The sequence below is a fragment of the Oncorhynchus mykiss genome, chromosome 13, assembly GCF_057628025.1.
Source record: "Oncorhynchus mykiss isolate SJ-2025 chromosome 13, ASM5762802v1, whole genome shotgun sequence".
NCBI classification, from domain to species: Eukaryota; Metazoa; Chordata; class Actinopteri; order Salmoniformes; family Salmonidae; genus Oncorhynchus; species Oncorhynchus mykiss.
Genome location: NC_143034.1, coordinates 52,505,344 through 52,526,667, shown reverse-complemented (window position 1 = coordinate 52,526,667; position 21,324 = coordinate 52,505,344). Strand labels below are relative to the sequence as shown.

The 21,324-nt window shown below is 41.2% G+C and overlaps 2 protein-coding genes across 3 annotated transcripts; both read left to right on the top strand.

Moving 5' to 3' along the window:
• The first annotated feature begins 6,278 nt into the window (after positions 1–6,278).
• On the top strand, positions 6,279–13,056 carry LOC110487544 (retinal cone rhodopsin-sensitive cGMP 3',5'-cyclic phosphodiesterase subunit gamma-like). Of its 2 annotated transcripts, XR_016485991.1 has the most exons (5): positions 6,279–6,610; positions 8,653–8,810; positions 10,581–10,621; positions 11,718–11,839; positions 12,160–13,056. XR_016485991.1 is itself a non-coding variant. In XM_021559457.3 (4 exons), the coding sequence occupies exons 2-4, from the start codon at positions 8,665–8,667 to the stop codon at positions 12,234–12,236; spliced, it is 264 nt and encodes an 87-aa protein (XP_021415132.1). In that variant the 5' UTR covers positions 6,436–6,610; positions 8,653–8,664; the 3' UTR covers positions 12,237–13,056. The 2 variants fall into 2 exon arrangements, 1 of the variants encoding a protein (XP_021415132.1); XM_021559457.3 differs by lacking the exon at positions 11,718–11,839 and having other exon boundaries at positions 6,436–6,610.
• Positions 13,057–14,824: 1,768 nt separating this feature from the next.
• On the top strand, positions 14,825–20,618 carry LOC110486463 (G protein-coupled receptor family C group 5 member D). Its single transcript, XM_021558087.3, has 4 exons — positions 14,825–15,963; positions 17,342–18,630; positions 18,917–18,972; positions 19,878–20,618. Exons 2-4 carry the CDS (start codon positions 17,412–17,414, stop codon positions 19,974–19,976), a joined length of 1,374 nt encoding a protein of 457 aa, XP_021413762.3. The 5' UTR covers positions 14,825–15,963; positions 17,342–17,411; the 3' UTR covers positions 19,977–20,618.
• The last annotated feature ends 706 nt before the right edge of the window (positions 20,619–21,324 follow it).

The window sequence follows — 21,324 nt, the reverse complement described above, 5'->3', positions numbered from 1 at the left end:
GTCTGTGATTTATTTAGAATTCAAGGCACACTTAAACCAGCATGGCTACCACAATATTCTGCAGCGATACGCCATCCCATCTGGTTTGCGCTTAGTGGGGCTATCATTTGTTTTTTCGACAGGACAATGACCCAACACACCTCCAGGCTGTGTAAGGGCTATTTGATGAAGGAGGAGAGTGATGGAGTGCTGCATCAAATGACGTGGCCTCCACAATCACCCGACCTCAACCCAAATGAGATGGTTTGGGATTAGATGGACTGCAGAGTGAAGGAAAAGCAGGCAACAAGTGTTCACCATATGTGGAAACTCCTTCAAGACATTCCAGGTGAAGTTGGTTGAGAGAATGCCAAGAGGGTAGAAAATCTGTCATCAAGGCAAAGGGTGGCTACGTTAAAGAATCTAAAATATAAAACATATTTTGATTTGTTTAACACTTTTTTGGTTACTACATGATTCCATATGTGTTATTTCATAGTTTGAGGTCTTCACTATTATTCTAGAATGTAGAAAATAGTGAAAATAAAGAAAAGCCCAAGAATGAGAAGGTGTGTCCAAACGTTTGACTGGTACTGTATATCTACATTATAAAAAAGTGTTTTCTCTAATTAAGCTTTGTTGTACAATTAAAATGTAAAATACACTGCATTTAAAACAGTCAGCAATAAAGTTTAAATTCAGAGCTTGAGAAATTACACATAAGCTGAATATATGCCTTCCACAACCATAAGACCCACTAATAATTTAATCAAAATAGTTGTACCTGCTTTTTTGTGCAATAATCACTGATCTGGTTTTCAGGTCTGTCTATGAAAAGTGCCTTTTTGTTACAAATTTAACCAGAACCATGCATAATGCACATTCACTAATAATGCAGCAGGCATTATAGAAAATGTACACCGGTCTCATAAACAATCTCTCAAGCAAAAGCCCACACGCTAGTGTGTAGCCAGCTAATATTTTTATTTCAAGTTTAGCCAAATTGGATCTAGGTATAATCCCAAGCTTTGAATTCAGCTAACAAGGCAAAACAGTTTAATTGTTATGTATCTGTTATTTTACCAGGTAAATTGACTGAGAACACATTCTCATTTGCAGCAATGACCTGGGGAATAGTTACCGGGGAGAGGAGGGGGATTAATGAGCTAATTGTAAACTGAGAATTATTAGGTGACCATGATGGTTTGAGGGCCAGATTGGGAATTTAACCAGGACACCAGGGTTAACACCCCTATTCTTACTATAAGTGCCATGGGATCTTTAACGACCTCAGAGAGTCAAGACACCCGTTTAACATCCCATCCGAAAGACAGCACCCTACACAGGGCAGTGTCCCCAATCACTGCCCTGGGGCATTGGGATGTTTTGTTAGACCAGAGGAAAGAATGCCTCCTACTGGCCCTCCAACACCACTTCCAGCAGCATCTGGTCTCCCATCCAGGACCAACCCTGCTTAGCTTCAGAAGCAAGCCAGTAGTGGTATGCAGGGTGGTATGCTGCTGGCAATAAATTGTTAATTGTTATGAACACAACCTTCTGTCCGTCTCCAACTGTTTGAACAGCATGCTTACCTGTCCAGTTTATTCAGATGTTGAAATCAAGTGGCCTACCTTATTTCTCAGAATGGGAACGAGTTGCCAATTCCTAATAAAATTGTTTTATGATTATTGTAAATTTATAAAACACAGACTAGACAACTTGTATAACAATCTTTATTTGACTAAAATGCTGCTAGCGATACATGGTACCGTAATGCGCGCGCAACAAACTGAGTATTACTTTCCCAGAAAAAATGTCCACTGGTTACATCCGTGCTCTGCTCGAGATTTGAGGAGTTTAAACATAGTTAAACATATGGTTCGAAAGGTTAACTTCTCCTTTATTACAGTAAAATAATGTATCCATGTGTTTCAACCTCAAATGCAAATAGCGAGTTGAAACTATTTGTCAGAGATATATATATATTCACTTTATATATTATCTACCTCACTTTATTTGGCAATGTTAACACATGTTTCCCATGCCAATAAAGCCCTTGAATTGAATTGAATTGTAAGAAGTGATCTCTTATCTTCGTTGTTGTGAGTGAGAGAAAGAGGCGAAGCGATAGGTTTATATGCGCTCATTTTTAATTAACCGAGCTTGTCGCCTGCCTTCCCTCCTTTGGGACAATGACTCCCATTGTTAGGGTGGAGACATTAGCATCTCGTCATTATATACAGATCTCTGGTATAAATGGGAAGGTGCTCAACACAGAAGGAGCGAACGGGATGAGACCAAAAAGACAACACGAGAACAATCGGACACAAACGCTAATAAAAATATATCACCCAGCCGTAGGTCAGGTCCTCCCAGTCTGGACCATAAACAGGTTGGAAAATTCCAGAAAATTATGTCATGGCTTTAGAATCTTCTGATAGGCTAATAGACATAATTTGGGTCAATTGGAGGTGTACCTGTGGATGTATTTCAAGGCCTACCTTCAAACTCAGTGCCTCTTTGCTTGACATCATGGGAAAATCAAAAGAAATCAGCCAAGACATCAGAAAACAAATTGTAGACCTCCACAAGTCTGGTTCATCCTTGGTAGCAATTCCCAAACGCCTGAAGGTACCACGTTCATCTGTACAAACAATAGCACACAAGTATAAACACCATGGGACCACGCAGCCGTCATACCGCTCAGGAAGGAGACGCGTTCTGTCTCCTAGAGATGAATGCACTTCGGTGCGAAAAGTGCAAATCAATCCCAGAACAACAGCAAAGGACCTTGTGAAGATGCTGGAGGAAACAGGTACAAAAGTATCTATATCTACAGTAAAATGAGTCCTATATCGACATAACCTGAAAGGCCGCTCAGCAAGGAAGAAGCCACTGCTCTAAAACCGCCATAAATAAGACAGACTACGGTTTACAACTGCACATGGGGACAAATATTGTACTTTTTGGAGAAATGTCCTCTGGTCTGATGAAACAAAAATAGAACTGTTTGGCCATAATGACCATCATTATGTTTGGAGGAAAAAGGGGAGGCTTGCAAGCCGAATAACACCATCCCAACCGTGAAGCACGAGGGTGGCAGCGTCATGTTGTGGGGGTGCTTTGCTGCAGGAGGGACTGGTGCAGTTCACAAAATAGATGGAATCATGAGGCAGGAAAATTATGTGGATATATTGAAGCAACATCTCAAGACATCAGTCAGGAAGTTAAAGCTTGGTCGCAAATGGGTCTTCCAAATGGACAATGACCCCAAACATAATTCCAAAGTTGTGGCAAAATGGACAACAAAGTCAAGGTATTGGAGTGGCCATCGCAAAGCCCTGACCTCACTCCTATAGAAAATATGTGGGCAGAACTGAAAAAGCGGGTGTGAGCAAGGAGGCCTACAGACCTGACTCAGTTACACCAGCTCTGTCAGGAGGAATGGGCCAAAATTCACCCAACTTAATGTGGGAAGCTTGTGGAAGGCTATCTGAATCATTTGACCCAAGTTAAACAATTTAAAGGCAATGCTACCAAATACTAATTGAGTGTATGTAAACTTCTGACCCACTGGAAATGTGATGAAAGAAATAAAAGCTGAAATAAATCATTCTCTCTATTATTATTCTGACCTTTCACATTCTTAAAATAAAGTGGTGATCCTAACTGAACAAAGACAGGGAATTCTTACTAGGGTTAAATGTCAGGAATTGTGAAAAACTGAGTTTAAATGTATTTGACTGAGGTGTATGTACATTTCCGACTGTACACACCAAGACAGTTCATGTAGAATGCATGCTGTGTATTTGTCTGTCTATGTACTGCCTATAGTAAAGTCAAACCCCATCCAGGTAAATCAGTGCTAATTTCTTAACCCCTGTGTAATCCAATTATCCAAGTATTACTGTTAGCGCACATAAAGAAAAGGCTGGGCCTGTGGTCTTAAAAGATGTACATATTGACCTACTAATACTAACACCATGCTTTGACTTTCTGTTGCATTTAAAGTTAAATGTCAGTGTTGTTTATGGAAAAATGGTTGACAACAGTTAATTGTCTTTTAACTGTCTGTCAGACAGGTCATCACTAAGAGATCCCTAATCACATCAACTGTACTTAAATAACCTCTTGAACTATAGCTTCCTGACGTCTATTCTAGACGTTTCTTCAACAACAAAGTGAAAGACCAAGTGGCGTCTTCACAATGTATCAACAGAAAATGCAATATTCTGTTTATCCAAAGTTCTGTATGTAGTTACAGGATATTAGCTGTTTTTGTCACAGGTCAATAATTGAACATAGAATCCAGATCACTCTAAAGGGGTCAAGAAATGACCCAGTCCTAGCCTCATCAACCCAGGTACTGTCTGAGAGGCTGATCCATATCCATGCTTCTGAGTCTTTCAGATAAGGGTTTCTATAACTGGCCTGCCCTCAAAACCAGACCAGACCAGGGGTCTGGGTCAACATATCCAAGACTCAACTTGAGGAGCAATATGTATGGCTACCTGTTTCTCATTAAAATCATTCATATCAAAAAAAAGATTGAAATTATATGAAATATCTCTTATGAGACACAGGACCGCTAAGGGCAACTTTGCTAAGACCAAGCAGTGCAGACCTCCATTATCAGGCACGTGATGAAGTACTGTATATGAAATAACGTCAGCTTCCTTTAAAGGCCCTTGGTCTGCACTGCTTGGTCTGTCCTGTACCAAAGGGTCCTACATCTCTAATCCAGAATGTCCCCATTAACTCTAGGTCCATATTTGGCCACTTCACCATGCCCGACCTCAAGGTCAATGTCCTTGCACGTCAGAGCTCTGTGGTTAGACTGTTGCCTCCTGTGATGATGTGATTTTTGCTAGCACGGTTAATTTACATTGACATTTTTAGTCATTTAGCAGACGCTCTTATCCAGAGTGACTTACAGTTAGCACATTCATCTTAAGATAGCTAGTTGAGAAACACATATCACAGTCGTAGTAAGTACATTTCCCCATTAAATGGGCACCTTCCCATCTAATTATTCCCCATGGACATTTTTACCATATTCAACAAGGAAAAGTCAAATACAACACTACACCCTCCCCCCATACAGAGGTTTTGATTCATGCTGCACTTCATTACTAATACAAATAGCACTGAAGAAATTAATGGGGTAAAAAGAGTTTGATGTTGTGTAATGATCTTAAGTAACGCTACACTTAAACTGTACTGTCTAGAGTATAAACTATAGTGATTTGGGAATTATCTACTGTTACAGTTTGTTGTATTTGCTCTAAAACACATTTCAGAACTATGTGTTTACAGTTAGCTCTGAAACATTCATAAAAATCACTTATTGTTTGAATGTCCTTGATACAGTAAGATGCTGCGTGGTGATTGGATATATAGCTAAAAGTATTAGACTCACAGTATGTAGTCACATACTAGAAAAGGATGATCGTACGCAATGCAGATTCTCAGTACTTCCTCAATTGTCTGACGTATACCGAATACTGCAAGACGGACATGACGACTAACTTGGTTTTCAGTTAACTTGGAAAAAATTGTCTAGCCAATTATGAGTAATGGGATTGATCCATTATTAATTTTATCCACCAAAAAAATCCATTCTGAAAAATGTTGCTATTTTTTGCTATTGGCTTCAATGTTGGTTTAATCAGAAATGTTTTGATGTTATTTCTGATGGTAAAATACAGGTAGACCAGCTGTAACAGGACTGTTAAAGAATGCCACCTGCAAAAATACACTAAATACAGACACACTGATTATCACCAAGTAAAATAACTTTAGTAAATTGACCCCTAACCTACATGACAAGTCAGGAAATGTTCTTTATTTTTCAGGTGTGTTTGTGTGTGTGTCATTTTTTTATTTTACTAGAGCTATCGGTGTATCTTAGGTAAAATATCCCACTCAGGCAACAAAATAGTTGTGAGGAGAAGATAGTGGTCTAACCGTACCACCTGATCACAAGGATCAAGGAACATCATGAGTGACAACACAGTCTTTAAAGACCAATCACAGTGACAACGCAGTCTTTAAAGACCAATCACAGTGACAACACAGTCTTTAAAGACCAATCACAGTGACAACACAGTCTTTAAAGACCAATCACAGTGACAACACAGTCTTTAAAGACCAATCACAGTGACAACACAGTCTTTAAAGACCAATCACAGTGACAACACAGTCTTTAAAGACCAATCACAGTGACAACACAGTCTTTAAAGACCAATCACAGTGACAACCCAGACTCTTTAAAGACTCATCACATGGACCAGGAACGCAACCACATGCAGACACTGTCGACTCCTTTGACAAGCTTGACACAGGCGTGCCAAGGCTTAATGGGATAAGTTAGTTAAAAACGACCGTATTGACCTTCCTCACTGACGTCCCCACCTCCTCTGATGTCCAGGAATGAAGGTGGAGTGGGGTGCTGAAGGAGCTGGCTGACCTTTTTGGAGACCATGTGACTGGAAACCAGGAGACTCCACGATTAACAATCAGGGGTATTTAAACGAAGGCCGGTTCCTTGTGTTCACTTTGCTCTTGGACTGACATGCAGCAGTAGCTCTCATTTCGAGACAGAAGCTCCTTGGAACATTTGTGAAATTAGGTGAGGCAGAGACTTTTTATGTATTTATTTATTTAACCCTTATTTTCCAGGTAAGTTGACTGAGAACACATTCTCATTTACCACAATGACCTGGGGAATAGTTACGCGGGGGGGGGCGGGGCGGGGGGGGGCTCCTTATTGCTACTTTTCTTTATTATTCCTTAGAAATAATACATTATTACTACTTAATTACGTATCGCTAATATAGATGAATACATTAGTGCTACAGTATAAGTACACATAACTTGTAAAGGAAGTATAAAGGAGAAGTTCTAAGAGTATCAACTTCTAAGATTGTGATTGATTGACTCATGCAAATCTAACACCTGTAGCCATGATGCAGAATGTACATGCATTTGTAATTGCAGCTCAACTGCTCATTGAGAATTCTAGCGTGATAGCAATGAGTGTGCATTCAGATTGGGAAGTGAAACAATGGATTATGGACACAGTGCATGGAGGAATCCAGTATTCCATACTAGAATACCATTAAGAAGGCATGGCCAATGCATTGCTTCCCACTCAGTGGTATGCTAGTGTTGATATTGAAACAGTGAGATTTTATTTATAATAGCGCAGTGGGAACTAGGTGGGAAAACATTTGTGCCAATCAATTGATAAATGATGTGACTGTAGAAACAGTTGACCTGCAGAAACAGTTGAACTGTAGAAACAGACAGGTTAATTCTGCTCCTTAGAGGGCATTTTGAAAACGTCCAGTGGAAGGCAGATATCTGAGAGAGTACAGACACCACATTCCTAGAGAGAGAGAGGCTAGACTTACCTGTTAGAAGCAAAGACTGAAATCACAACAACAGATGCTTTTGCACAGCTTTACAGATCTCTATCCACTCTGGATGGGTATTAGGCAGCAGCATAGGGAGAGCCAGATCTGGGATCTCATGCAGGTGCAGCATCTGTTGAGTTACACACCGTGTCCTGGTAAAGTGAGCTCCATCCACGTCATTATGTTAACAGGATTAAGGAGCTCCCAGGTTCGGGGAAGGGGGTACTCAGGAGACAGATTAGGAGGATACTGCTTAAACGGATGAAGAAGAACAGGAACAGGGACAGAGTGTGGCCTCACCTGTTGTCCAGTATAGTGTCTTAGCCACTAAAGAGATTGGCAGGCCAGCCACTGCCGGTCTCAATACCATCATTAATTAACGTCCGTCCAAACTTCCTTACTAAGTCATAAGGATCAACCTTTTTTTCACTGACGACATCAAAGGCCAATGGGATCTAAAATCAGATGCACAGTAGTGAATATATCATTTACAATAGTGTTACACTGCTATATGCATGTATAAAAATTCAGCGGGGGCAAGTCAATTCAATATTTTAGTCAGGTCAAAATAATTGATCATATAAAATCAGGCATCCAAAAAGAAGAAGATGTCCATGCTAAGAAAGGAGAGTGGCCAGTGTCAAGACAATGTACCAACCCAAATGGGAAAGACGTTTTGAAAAATATATTATGGGGACTGAGAAATGAAGGAGGTGATTTTCCCCCTCCCTTCGTGTTCTAAGCAATTGCATGTGACACAGAGGACATTCCTGGGATTTAAGAAGGGCAATTCATCAAATTGGGTTTTATATGGAATCAGAGATAATCTGGCTGTTTAGCTAAATCCCCCCGATCTTTTCTGATTACCAGTAAAGTGGCTGGAGGGAGCCTGGCAGAGAGCAAGAGATTAGCAGAAAGACAGCAGTAGAGAAGAAGGGAGGGGGGCAGACCTGAAGTGAAGTAAAACTAGCTAAGATAGACGTAGAAAATGGGAGTGAGGATAATACAAGATAGAGGGAAACTATAGACTTTCTGGCCAACACTATAACAGCTCACCATTTCTCTTTCTAATGGGATTCATTGGCTTGGGAAACATGTTTACATTACCAAAGCAAGTGAAATAAACAAAAATTAAATAAACAATCAGAAATGAAGAGTAATCATTACACTCACAAAAATCTTAAAACAATACAGACATTTCAAATGTTATTTTATGTACAGTCTTGTAACAATCTCTTGTCTCTCTCTGTGTCAGACCTCAGCAGAAATGAACACAGCTCCCCCTGCAGGAAGTGCCCTGGCAACGCCCGCTGGGACAGCTGGCCCCACCACCCCCAAGAAGGGACCCCCCAAGTTCAAGCAGAGGCAAACCCGTACATTCAAGAGCAAGGCCCCCAAGCCTGGCCAGAAAGGGTGAGAATCTTTCTCTGTCATCACACATTCACACAGATACACACAAAAACCACACACAACCGTTCCACATACAGTGCCTTGCGAAAGTATTCGGCCCCCTTGAACTTTGCGACCTTTTGCCACATTTCAGGCTTCAAACATAAAGATATAAAACTGTATTTTTTTGTGAAGAATCAACAACAAGTGGGACACAATCATGAAGTGGAACGACATTTATTGGATATTTCAAACTTTTTTAACAAATCAAAAACTGAAAAATTGGGCGTGTAAAATTATTCAGCCCCCTTAAGTTAATACTTTGTAGCGCCACCTTTTGCTGCGATTACAGCTGTAAGTCGCTTGGGGTATGTCTCTATCAGTTTTGCACATCGAGAGACTGAAATAATTTTCCCATTCCTCGTTGCAAAACAGCTCGAGCTCAGTGAGGTTGGATGGAGAGCATTTGTGAACAGCAGTTTTCAGTTCTTTCCACAGATTCTTGATTGGATTCAGGTCTGGACTTTGACATGGCCATTCTAACACCTGGATATGTTTATTTTTGAACCATTCCATTGTAGATTTTGCTTTATGTTTTGGATCATTGTCTTGTTGGAAGACAAATCTCCGTCCCAGTCTCAGGTCTTTTGCAGACTCCATCAGGTTTTCTTCCAGAATGGTCCTGTATTTGGCTCCATCCATCTTCCCATCAATTTTAACCATCTTCCCTGTCCCTGCTGAAGAAAAGCAGGCCCAAACCATGATGCTGCCACCACCATGTTTGACAGTGGGGATGGTGTGTTCAGGGTGATGAGCTGTGTTGCTTTTACGCCAAACATAACGTTTTGCATTGTTGCCAAAAAGTTCAATTTTGGTTTCATCTGACCAGAGCACCTTCTTCCACATGTTTGGTGTGTCTCCCAGGTGGCTTGTGGCAAACTTTAAACGACACTTTTTATGGATATCTTTAAGAAATGGCTTTCTTCTTGCCACTCTTCCATAAAGGCCAGATTTGTGCAATATACGACTGATTGTTGTCCTATGGACAGAGTCTCCCACCTCAGCTGTAGATCTCTGCAGTTCATCCAGAGTGATCATGGGCCTCTTGGCTGCATCTCTGATCAGTCTTCTCCTTGTATGAGCTGAAAGTTTAGAGGGACGGCCAGGTCTTGGTAGATTTGCAGTGGTCTGATACTCCTTCCATTTCAATATTATCGCTTGCACAGTGCTCCTTGGGATGTTTAAAGCTTGGGAAATCTTTTTGTATCCAAATCCGGCTTTAAACTTCTTCACAACAGTATCTGGGACCTGCCTGGTGTGTTCCTTGTTCTTCATGATGCTCTCTGCGCTTTTAACGGACCTCTGAGACTATCACAGTGCAGGTGCATTTATACGGAGACTTGATTACACACAGGTGGATTGTATTTATCATCATTAGTCATTTAGGTCAACATTGGATCATTCAGAGATCCTCACTGAACTTCTGGAGAGAGTTTGCTGCACTGAAAGTAATTTTTCAGTTTTTGATTTGTTAAAAAAGTTTGAAATATCCAATAAATGTCGTTCCACTTCATGATTGTGTATTGCTGATTCTTCACAAAAAAATACAGTTTTATATCTTTATGTTTGAAGCCTGAAATGTGGCAAAGGGTCACAAAGTTCAAGGGGGCCGAATACTTTCGCAAGGCACTGTATTCACACTAACACTTAGTTTTCTCACATTCTCAAACATGTATACAGACAGACAAATTCTATCATCTGTAAGATACAAACATGTTTCCTTGTCAATTGCAGATTTGGTGATGACATCCCAGGCATGGAGGGTCTTGGCACAGGTAACTTTGATATTCCATCTGCAATCATCAGTAGTCATGTTTGTTCATCTATATATTTGTATTTCTACTTTCAGTATACAGCACCTTCAGAAAGTCTTCATACCCCTTGAATTATCCCACATTTAGTTGTTACAGCCTGAATTCAAAATGGATTAAATAAATAAAAATGATCACACATCTACACGCAATACCCCACAAACACAAAGACAAAACATATTTCGAGACATTTTTGCAAATGTAATGAAAAAAAGTATACGTACATAAGTTCACTCCCTTGAGTCAATACATGTTCAAATCACTTGGTAAGTCTCAGAGTTTTGCACAATATTTTCCCATTATTATTTAAACATTTTAGCTCTGCTCATTGCTAGACAACCATTTTCAAGCAGATTTAAGTCAAAACTATAACTCGGACACTTAAGAACATTCACTGTCTTCTTGGTAAGCAACTCCAGTGTAGATTTGGCCTTGTGTTTTAAGTTATTGTCCTGCTGAAATGTAAATTCATCTCCCAGTGTCTGGTGGAAGGTTTTCCTTTAGGATTTTTCCTGTGCTTAGCTCCATTACGTTTTCTTTTTACCCTGTAAACTCCCCAGTCCTTAAAGATTACAAGCATACCCATAACAGGATGCAGCCACCACTGTACTTGAAAATATGGAGAGTGGTACTCAGTAATGTGTTGTATTGGACATAACACTTTGTAATCAGGACAAAAAGTGAACAGCTTTGCCACATTTTTCGCAGTTTTACTTCAGTGCCTTGTTGCAGACGATGCATGTTTTGTAATATTTTTATTCTGTACAGAGGTCCTTCTTTTCACTCTGTGAATTAGGTTAGTATTGTGGAGTAACTACAATGTTGTTGATCCATCCTCAGTTTTTTACTATCACAGCCATTAAACTCTATAACCATTGTAAAGTCACAATTGGGCTCATGGTGAAATCCCTGAGCGGTTTCCTTCCTCTCCGGCAACTGAGTTAGGAAGGACGCCTGTATATTTGTAAAGACTGGGTGTATTGATACACCATCCAAAGTTAAATTAATAACTTCACCATGCTCAAAGGGATACTCAATGTCTGCTTTTATTATTTTATAGGTGCCCTTTGTGATGAGGAATCGGAAAACCTCCCTGGTCTTTGAAGTTGAATCTGAGTTTGAAATTCACTGTTCGACTGAGGGACCATACAGATAATTTTTTGTGTGGGGTACAGAAATGAGGTAGTCATTTAAAAATTATGTTAAACACTATTATTGCACACAGAGTGAGTCCATCCAAGAAAATGTGTTGACTCAAGACATTTCAGATTTGAAATTGTAATTAATTTGTAAAAAATGTGCAAAACATAATTCCACTTTGACATTATGGGGTATTGTGTGTTTTAATCCATGTTCAATTCAGGCTGTAACACAACAAAATGTGAAATTACTTCTGAAGGCACTGTATATCGACAACCAAGACAACCAACAAGTGTTTCTTTCCCTTTTTCATCAACTGGACAATCAATAGTAATTATTTCTCCCTCTCTCATTCTCTCTAGACATAGCAGTGGTCTGCCCATGGGAGGCTTACGGCGACATGGAGCTCAGTGATCTGGCCAAATATGGAATCATCTAAGACTACTGCCTCCTGCCTTCCCTTAACCTCTACGCTCTTGACCCTTTCCTTCTGTGTTAGTCTGGCGCGCCACCATAAGGCGACTGGCCATCCCCCTAAAGTCATCTCGTCACTCCTCGCTGTTCTTAAGTCTGTTGTGGTCAGGCGCTGCGGCCTGAAAGACCACATACGATAGGCAGACGGAACACTGAACTGTTTATTTTTATTATTATCATATAATAGTATTATACTGTATTTTATACAGGACATAAGAGATACTTGATGTGATAAGACAAGACCACCCCCACCCCTTTCGACATTAGCCGACCTCGGCTCCCCCTTCCCTCTATCCTTTTGTAACCACTCAGATCCCGTTAGTCCCCCAATTCCTCTGTGAACCATCAACCACAGAATTGGACGCAAGCAAAAGACTAGCTATGACTAGCTTGTACTTGCTTAAAGTCTACCACAGAACTGTAAATATGTCTCTGTTTCCAATGCAACCTCTATCTTCGTTACCCTCCCTTTTTTACCCCAATCTCTTTTTTGCATTGTGTTTTTTACTTGCTGTTGATAAGGCGTGCTACTGTGAACACACAGGAAACGAAAGGGATGAGACCAGGGAGGAGGGTGTGTGATGCTTTGTCATAGATCATTATGGTGAAGGCATTCCCTGTTATCCCTGTGGTGCTACCACACCGCCCCCTTCTTAGTGTACGGTATGCCACCAAACATAATATAAATATATTGATGTGTTACAAACACAAACACATTCATATGACGGAATGTGTATGTGTGATTGAATGTCCTGATAGATACATTAAAGTTTTTATTTTCAATACACAGGTTGTCCTTTGCTCTTCTGTCATCTCTGAGAAAATATGAGAAAATACAACCCCTTCCATGATGGGTATCTGAGTATGTTATACTTTTAATTAATAACTGACATTCTTTTAATGAACATTCATAAGCATATAATTCAACCATATTTTTTTCTACGTTGCTCCACCATAGCAGACTGTAGTTTGAAACTTTAACAAATGTAGAGTACCAATCAATTGTTTGGACACCGACTCGTTCAAGGGTTTTCCTTTATTTTTTACTATGTTTTACATTGTAGAAAAATAGTGAAGACATCAATACGATGAAATAACACATATGGAATCATGTAGTAACTACAAAAGTGTTAAACAAATCAAAATCTATTTTATATTTGAGATTCTCAAAGTAACCTCCCTTTGCCTTGATGACAGCTTTGCACACTCTTGGCATTCTCTCAACCAACTTCATGTTGTTGTCACCTGGAATGCATTTCAATTAACTGGTGTGCCTAATTTGTGGAATTGCTTTCCTTCTTAATGCGTTTGAGCCAATCAGTTGTGTTGTGACAAGGTAGGGGTGGTATACAGAAGATAGCCCTATTTGGTAAAAGACCAAGTCCATATTATGGCAAGAACAGCTCAAATAAGCAAAGAGAAACGACAGTCCATCATTACTTTAAGGCATGAAGGTCAGTCAATATGGAAAATGTCAAGAACTTTGAAAGTTTCTTCAAGTGCAGTTGCAAAAAACATCAAGCGCTATGATGAAACTGGCTCTCATGAGGACCGCCACAGGAAAGGAAGACCCAGAGTTTCCTCTGCTGCAGAGGATAAATTCAGTACAGTTAACTGCATCTCAGATTGCAGCCCAAATAAATGCTTCACAGAGTTCAAGTAACAGACACATCTCAACATCAACTGTTCAGAGGAGACTGCGTGAATCAGGCCTTCATGGTCAAATTGCTGCAAAGAAACCACTACTAAAGGACACCAATAAGAAGAAGAGACGTGCTTGGGCCAAGAAACACGAGTAATGGATATTAGACCGGTGGAAATCTGTCCTTTGGTCTGATGAGTCCAAATTTGAGATTTTTGGTTCTAACCGCCGTGTCTTTGTTTTGAGATGGCTTTGAGATGGCTTTGGATGAGTTGGACCACAGAGTGAAGGAAAAGCAGCCAACAAGTGCTCAGTATATGTGGGAACTCCTTCAAGACTGTTGGAAAAGCATTCCTCATGAAGCTGGTTAAGAGAATGCCAAGAGTGTGCAAAGCTGTCATCAAGGCAAAAAGTGGTTACTTTGAAGAATCTAAAATAGATTTGGATTTATTTAACACTTTTTTGTTACTACATGATTCCATGTGTTAGTTCATAGTTTTGATGTCTTCACTATTATTCTACAATGTAGAAAATAGTAAAAATAAAGAAAAACCCTTGAATGAGTAGGTGTGTCCAAACTTTGACTGGTACTGTATATATTTCTCACAAACGGTTACTAATTTCCATGACATACCAACCACAATTATTGAGTAAGAATACTACAGTATGCCACTCTTGGAATATCCCAGACAATGTCCTGGGTGTTACAATCCCTTAGCACACGAAAGGAGGGGGAAATCAACTCCTTTATTTCACAGTCCCCCAAATATCATTCTCAAAACGTCTTTCCCATTTGTGTTGCTACGTTGTATTGGTTGATGCCCTGTGTTCATAGGTCAGTCTGTGTCTGTGCTTTGATATGTATTTAGTAACTCTTGATAGTCTGCTGATACGGTATATTCTTCTCCTAGGTCCCTGAAGCTTATGGAAATCCTATACTGTGAACAGACAAACTATCCCGGCCTTTGTGTCTGTCTCTATGAAAGCTTCAGTGTTGATCCACTCTGCTCCATTTACACACACCTTACAGAACGTCCTTGCCTGTACAGACTTGATCCCAGGAGCTCAGCACGGGCTTGTTCATACAGAGACCCATTGGAAGGCATTCTCCCTCCCTGAGGGGTATCAGTGTTGTGGGGTTATGTCTAAGTGGTTACTGTTAGTCTCAGGGACAGTTAGATGAGTCAGTTGTGTTTTTCAGCCTCCTCCTTCCTCCTCCTCGGTTGTCACTAGTTACTACAGCCACAAAGTAATAAACCAAGTCCATTTCTACAAAAATGAGATTTTAAACCTAACCTTAATCCTAACCACACTTGTGTCTAAACCTAACCTTAAAATAAAACCAAAAAGCTCATTTTTGTTTGAATGAATAGCCCATTTTGAGTTTGTGGTTGTAGTAACTAGTGGAAACCCTCCCCCTCACCTGTAACCTCTCTCTTTTTAACATAGCAACCAGCAGTGTGATTATTTATGATGACATGGCATTCAGATCCTTGCCTATGCATATCATTTCCAATCATGTGGTCAACTCTCATAGATAGATGTTCAACCTTAGCATTTCTTTAATACTGTGTGTGTGTCTGTGCGTGCGTGCGTGCTTGCGTGCGTGTGTGTGTGTGTGTGTGTCAGTGCCTGTTCCATAGCCTCCAGGGATTCGAGCCCCACCTATACTTTGCTGTTTTGTGAGATAGACTAAGAAAAAGAGAGTGCGAGGAGGGGAAGTCAGGGGTGGGTCAGTCCAAACGTCTCTCCTATCGCTTCACCAGTAGATGTAAATGTGGGTGAGGTAAAAAAAAAAAACACCATCTTTCGTTTCCAAAATAATTTACTCCCTCTCTCATTCCTCTCTTCCTGCTTTCCCTCCCTCCCTCTTGCACTGCTTGTGAAAGATATGGGAACATCCTTGAGTTAGGAGGCACGTTCATACATAGATGACTGTCTACTGATGCATCAGCTGAGAGTTTATTGCAAATCTCAAGTGGAACTACAAGTAGGATCAGAAATAACCACCGACCACAGAGGTGGATGCACTGAAGCCTCAGGATAAAGGGTAAATAATTAATGTTACTATTCTCTGTTAGTTTGAAAGTTGTAGCTTGAAAGGAGGTATACCCTACCAATTTGTTTGCCACCTGTTTTGCCACAGGAAGAGTTTGTTGTTTTAAAGTAAAAATGTTGCTCACAAGATTAAAAGTAAGCAGTTGAGGCAGCGATGCCTTCATGTCTCCTGTTGTTGGATGACAATGAATCATTATTGTTTAGACTGTTGTTACTGTCAACCAATTCAACAACCCAATCAATGGAAAAACATTCAAAACAATTGTTTTATTCAATATTTGTTTATGTTAGGTAACAAATTACCAGCCACATAAACATGTTCCTTAAATAATCAGTAAAGATAGACTTGATAGAGATGTTTTAGTGACTTTTAGAGGTTTTATCTCCTGCCCTCTGTGCAAAACGGAGTTATCCTTAAGGGTTAAATAAAGTGGCCAGGGCCATATTTATCCAGCGATAAGCATATTAAATGTCATATTTGAATCTCTGACACTGAAACAAGGGCTCTGTTATGAACTAGAGGAAGTGACAATCAACTATCAGGAGGGTATATCTCTGGCTTCTTTCTCTCACTCCCTCTCACTTCAATCTCAGTGTGTCAACCTCCCTTGCATTTGTATTTCACTGTCACGCTCACTCCCTATTGCCGTCTTTCCGGGTTTCACACGACTTTATGAGTTAATGTAGTCTATATTTTTCCTCTGTGGGAGAGCAGGGATGGGCAACGGGACGTCACAATTTATTTATGATTTATTACGAATTCAGTTGGGGTTTCAACTTACTGCTGCGAGTTAAAATAGTGGAATATACAAGGTGCAATTTCGAAAGGTGGTTGTGCATCAGCAGTTATTCTCTTGTCATGTAAAGCACTGATAGTCTGTCAATTAGCCCATGTCAGCTAACATTTTTTAGATCCCTAAGTTAGTTTTGCGGCCAGCTATCTAAACATTTCTCTCCACCCTATGGCAAAATGTGTAGAATTGCAGGAAATTATCTGTAAAACAATGTGGGTACGCAGACCCGCGAGCAACTGCGACCCCTCATGATGAGTTCAGATTTTCTGTGGCCCCGACTCCCTCCAAGTTGTCCATCCCTGATGTAGAGTATCTAGAACCAGTTCCTAATTAAATCGCTCCTAATTCCTCTATTCTTACCTTGTACACAAAGTTATTTCCCTGTCCTGGCATGTCTGTGGTCTGGCTGCTCCCTTCCCTCTGGCTGCTCGCTCGCTCGCTCTCTCTCTCTCTCTCTCTCTGATCTTTATTCAAAAGCACCTTAATTGATTTGATTGTCCTAAATACCGCTATGCTCTATAAATAAAGATATTCAGAGTTAAAAATACATGCTCTCATGTCTGCTACTTTTTCCAGGTAGCAAGGGCCCATCTGAGCAGGGAGTATACCATCAAAACAGAAAACCAGAGAGGAAGGACACAACAACATGCAGACAAAACAAAACAAAAGGATGGTCTTTCCATTCCAGATACACAAATCTATTTTTCTCATCCTACTATTCAATGTCCCACTTCCCAGCACATGTCAGACCACACTGAATGCCAGCACCCTCAACCAAACCATCCATCCCAGTGCTGCCACTAGCTCTAATGCTATCCCCAATACCACCACTAACAATCCCACTGTAAAATCCACTATCAACCGAGGCACCACTTCCTTCCTCCAACGCAACTCTTCCTCAAACTCCACTTCCCAGGATGCAATCCTGGGGTGTGGGGCGGATCTGGACCCTGTGTACTCCTACCTGTGTGACCGTCAGGCGGCGTGGGGTATCGTAGTGGAGAGCCTGGCCTCACTGGGTTTTGTGGTCAGTTCAGGGCTGCTGGTGGGGCTGCTGTTCTGGACCCTGTGGATGTGTGTGTCGTCCCGCCAGCGCAGGGGCATCGGGGGGAGCGTAGCTTCCATGGCTCTGTTCCTGCTCAGCACGGCGGGGGTCTTCGCCCTGACCTTTGCCTTCGTCATCCGCCTCACCACCCAGACATGCCCCACACGCCTCTTCCTGTTCGGGGTGCTGTTCTCCCTGGCTTTCTCCTGCCTGCTGGCTCGCTGCCTGGCCCTGCTGGGCTTCTCTGTAGCCCGGGGCTGGGGGGAGGCTGGGGTGGCTCTGGCCCTCTCCACCCTCCAGGTGGTCATCGCTACAGAGTGGCTGATCATCGTGCTGCTGCGGGACGGCCAGCCCTGCCAGTACTCCCAGGGGGAGTTTGTCATGTTGCTCATCTACGTGCTGGTTCTGCTGGCCGCCGGCCTGGTCCTCTCCCTGTGCTGCCTCTGCCGCTCCTGTCTCACCTACAGCTATAGCGGGGGCAGCCACCGACAGAGCCAGGTCCAGGCCACGCTGCTCTGCCTCACCCTGCTGCTGTCTGCTGCTATCTGGGTGGTGTGGATCGCCCTGCTGACCCGGGGTAACATGGAGATGGGCCGGCGGCCGCAGTGGGATGACCCGGTGCTGAGTATAGCCCTGGTGGCCAACGGCTGGGTCCTGCTGCTGGGCCACGGACTAGCCCAAGTGGTTCTCCTCTGCAGGTGGGAGGCCAGCTCCAAGGAGGGCCCCCTAGACTTTGGTGGATGGACCAGTCCCAACGGCAACCTGCCAGGGCTGGGGAGCCCGAAAGAAGGGAGGGAGAACAGAAGCTTTGAGAACGACGGTGAGGAACGGAGAAGTGAGAAACAGTAGCACTGGAAAGGAGTAAAACAGGGAAATGTACTGTACTGCATGTCTACGTTTAGTTAATCAGCAACATAACATTAGAAACACAGAAAATGGACTGGTGGTACAGTACTAATAAGTTAGCATGGAAGCTACATCATATATGGGCTAGATCCAATGAATAAAATATTACATATGAGGTTAATTAAGCAATCTGTCACTTTAATACTCACTGTATGGAATCTGCAGATAATTGAGTCATTGTATTGTGTTCTCTTCCCCAGGCAGAAAACAAGACCCCGTTTTCCAATCACCATATGAGTCTGGATTCTCAATGACAGTGAGTAGGCGTCAAAATGGCTCTGGGCTTACTGGGTGATTATAGGAACGAGAATCAGCATGTTGTAACAAAGAATAACTAACAAAAACATATACTTAATCCAGTATAAGATAATGTATAGAATTGTATTTTACAAGAGACACAATTCACAAATTCTACAGCACACGTGTAGAGTCATGTTTTAAGTGTAAAACTAACAGACTCAATAATCCATGCCTTCTGGGAATGCTATTAAGTCCAGAAGTTGTGGGCGGAGCTAGAAAGTTGGCTGTCAGAAGTATTACAATGTAAATGTATTTCTGCATATTTCAAGACATGGCACATGGGGGTGTAGTGAGATACCCGGTGGTTTGGATGATTCTCTAACAAAAACTGAACATACGCACATCCAGGTACTGTACATGGATGCCTGATGAAAACTTACGGGTTGTAATGTTGTTATAAATAAATATCACCTGGGAGCGTGAGCAGCAGTGTGCGGCATTTCCTTTCTGTTTTCCATGGACAATTCTCTTCTCATCACTCATCTTGAAAAAACGTATACTAAAAATGTGGAAATCAATCAATTTGCCATCGTTAACACAATGGAAAAATCAAATGATTTATTATTTCAATATTGAAAGAGCGTGGGCTACGGAGAGAAACAAAATGTTGCAGTTTCAGGCCATGTGGAGGAAAGTAGTGGGGGTGTGTGCTAGTGGATCTGGGCAGGTGTGATGTGGTTGATGTTTGTATGATGTTGTCATTTGAATGTTTATGTCTTGTGTTGTTCATAAAAGATAAATAACATCTTACAAAAGAATATGACCCGTGCCATTACAAGCCATGTATATGTAATGCTGAACAACTAATTGACATTATTTACTTCACTAATGTTTTAAAGTTTCACTATGTTTGTGTTTCAGGAAATAGATCCTGACAAAGACTACTCCATCCCTCGTCCTCAGACCACCAACATCAGCGAGCCCTATGATGTATACTATGGACACAGCCTGTCTGATTAAGATCGCTTTGCTTTTCATGTACACACACCCACAGACAAAGACAACCTAACAGCTTAACATATATAAAAAAACGTTACAACCGCAATAGCATCTGCTATATATGTGTATGTGACTAATACAATTTCATTTATACATGCACTCTCACATGGCCCAGAAATGTTTTGGAAGTTCAGCTACAAATGTACATGTCTTGTATAGAACCTGCATTGCAACATGATTTCCATAATTACGTGACTAAGGCTCAATTGATTAATTACATGTTTCTTTACTCAGGCTGGATCCAGATAGAATGAGCTTACTGAATCTGAGCTGAATGTGACAAGTGTTTTTGCAACATGCTACTTGAAAACACCAGAGACAGTGTCTAATAGTCTCAGGCAGGAGGAGGCGTGAATCTGTCTGTATCAGGGTGCCAATCTGCAGGGATGGGCAGGGGCAGCGCCAGGCATGTGTGAAGGAGAGACAGGACCTGGCAGCGATAAAATAGACCCTTGTCATCATGTCTTAACATCTTACGTAAAGGTGCATGCCATTTTTTTATTTTTTACATCCCACTTTATAAACACGTTTATGCATATAAATACATGCTATGCATATTGTGCCGTTTGAAAAAGTGTTATTAAAATGGAATGTTAAAAGGTATTTTTGTTAGTCGTATCTAACAGCAGAGGGCTGATTCATTCCCACAAAAAGAAGCATAAGCTAGACTGAGTGGTACTACGGTTTTCACCACTAGGTGACACTGTACAAGATGTGAATTATTGTTGGTGGGATTCAATTTACCTCAATGTTCATACCATTATTGAGCCACCAAATGTAAACAAATGCATTCCATCATGTCATTTCCCCATGCAAATAGCAGTGTACTGATATTAATGATAGATCTGTAGCGCTCTAGGAATGACATGAGAGCAATATAACGTTCTACTCTGCCTGCCAATGGCCATCATGGTCATCTCATAATGGGCGAGTCAGTCGGGTTAATACCTCAATAATTCAGTGGATCCATGTGCTTTATTGTTTCACTGATCAAACAGCCCTCAATGTAATCCTTTCACTTAGTCCTACTTCAATCATCTGGAAGTGCATGTCATCAAATTGGCAATTAGCCTCTTGTGCATTAGAGCAATTAACAGGGATATGAGATTTCCTCCAAGCTCAACCCAGACATTCACATTCATTAACTTTAGACACAATGGTTAGTTAGACACAATGATTAGACACAATGATTGGTTAGGGAAAATTGGCTACTTTAGAGTTCAAGTTGGCATAGTTTCGTCCAGCTCTACTACTAGTGAACAATAGGTATGAACTGTGTGACAGAGCCATACCCTATGATTACATAAAA

What these genes read in the sequence shown, in the direction of transcription:
- LOC110487544 (XM_021559457.3), top strand. Translation starts at nt 8,665, where the DNA reads ATGAACACAGCTCCCCCTGCAGGAAGTGCCCTGGCAACGCCCGCTGGG. An exon ending in CCCAAGCCTGGCCAGAAAGG is followed by an intron (nt 8,811 to 10,580) that starts GTGAGAATCTTT and finishes TGTCAATTGCAG; the next exon opens with ATTTGGTGATGACATCCCAG. An exon ending in CATGGAGGGTCTTGGCACAG is followed by an intron (nt 10,622 to 12,159) that starts GTAACTTTGATA and finishes CATTCTCTCTAG; the next exon opens with ACATAGCAGTGGTCTGCCCA.
- LOC110486463 (XM_021558087.3), top strand. Translation starts at nt 17,412, where the DNA reads ATGCAGACAAAACAAAACAAAAGGATGGTCTTTCCATTCCAGATACAC. An exon ending in CAGAAGCTTTGAGAACGACG is followed by an intron (nt 18,631 to 18,916) that starts GTGAGGAACGGA and finishes TCTCTTCCCCAG; the next exon opens with GCAGAAAACAAGACCCCGTT. An exon ending in AGTCTGGATTCTCAATGACA is followed by an intron (nt 18,973 to 19,877) that starts GTGAGTAGGCGT and finishes TTTGTGTTTCAG; the next exon opens with GAAATAGATCCTGACAAAGA.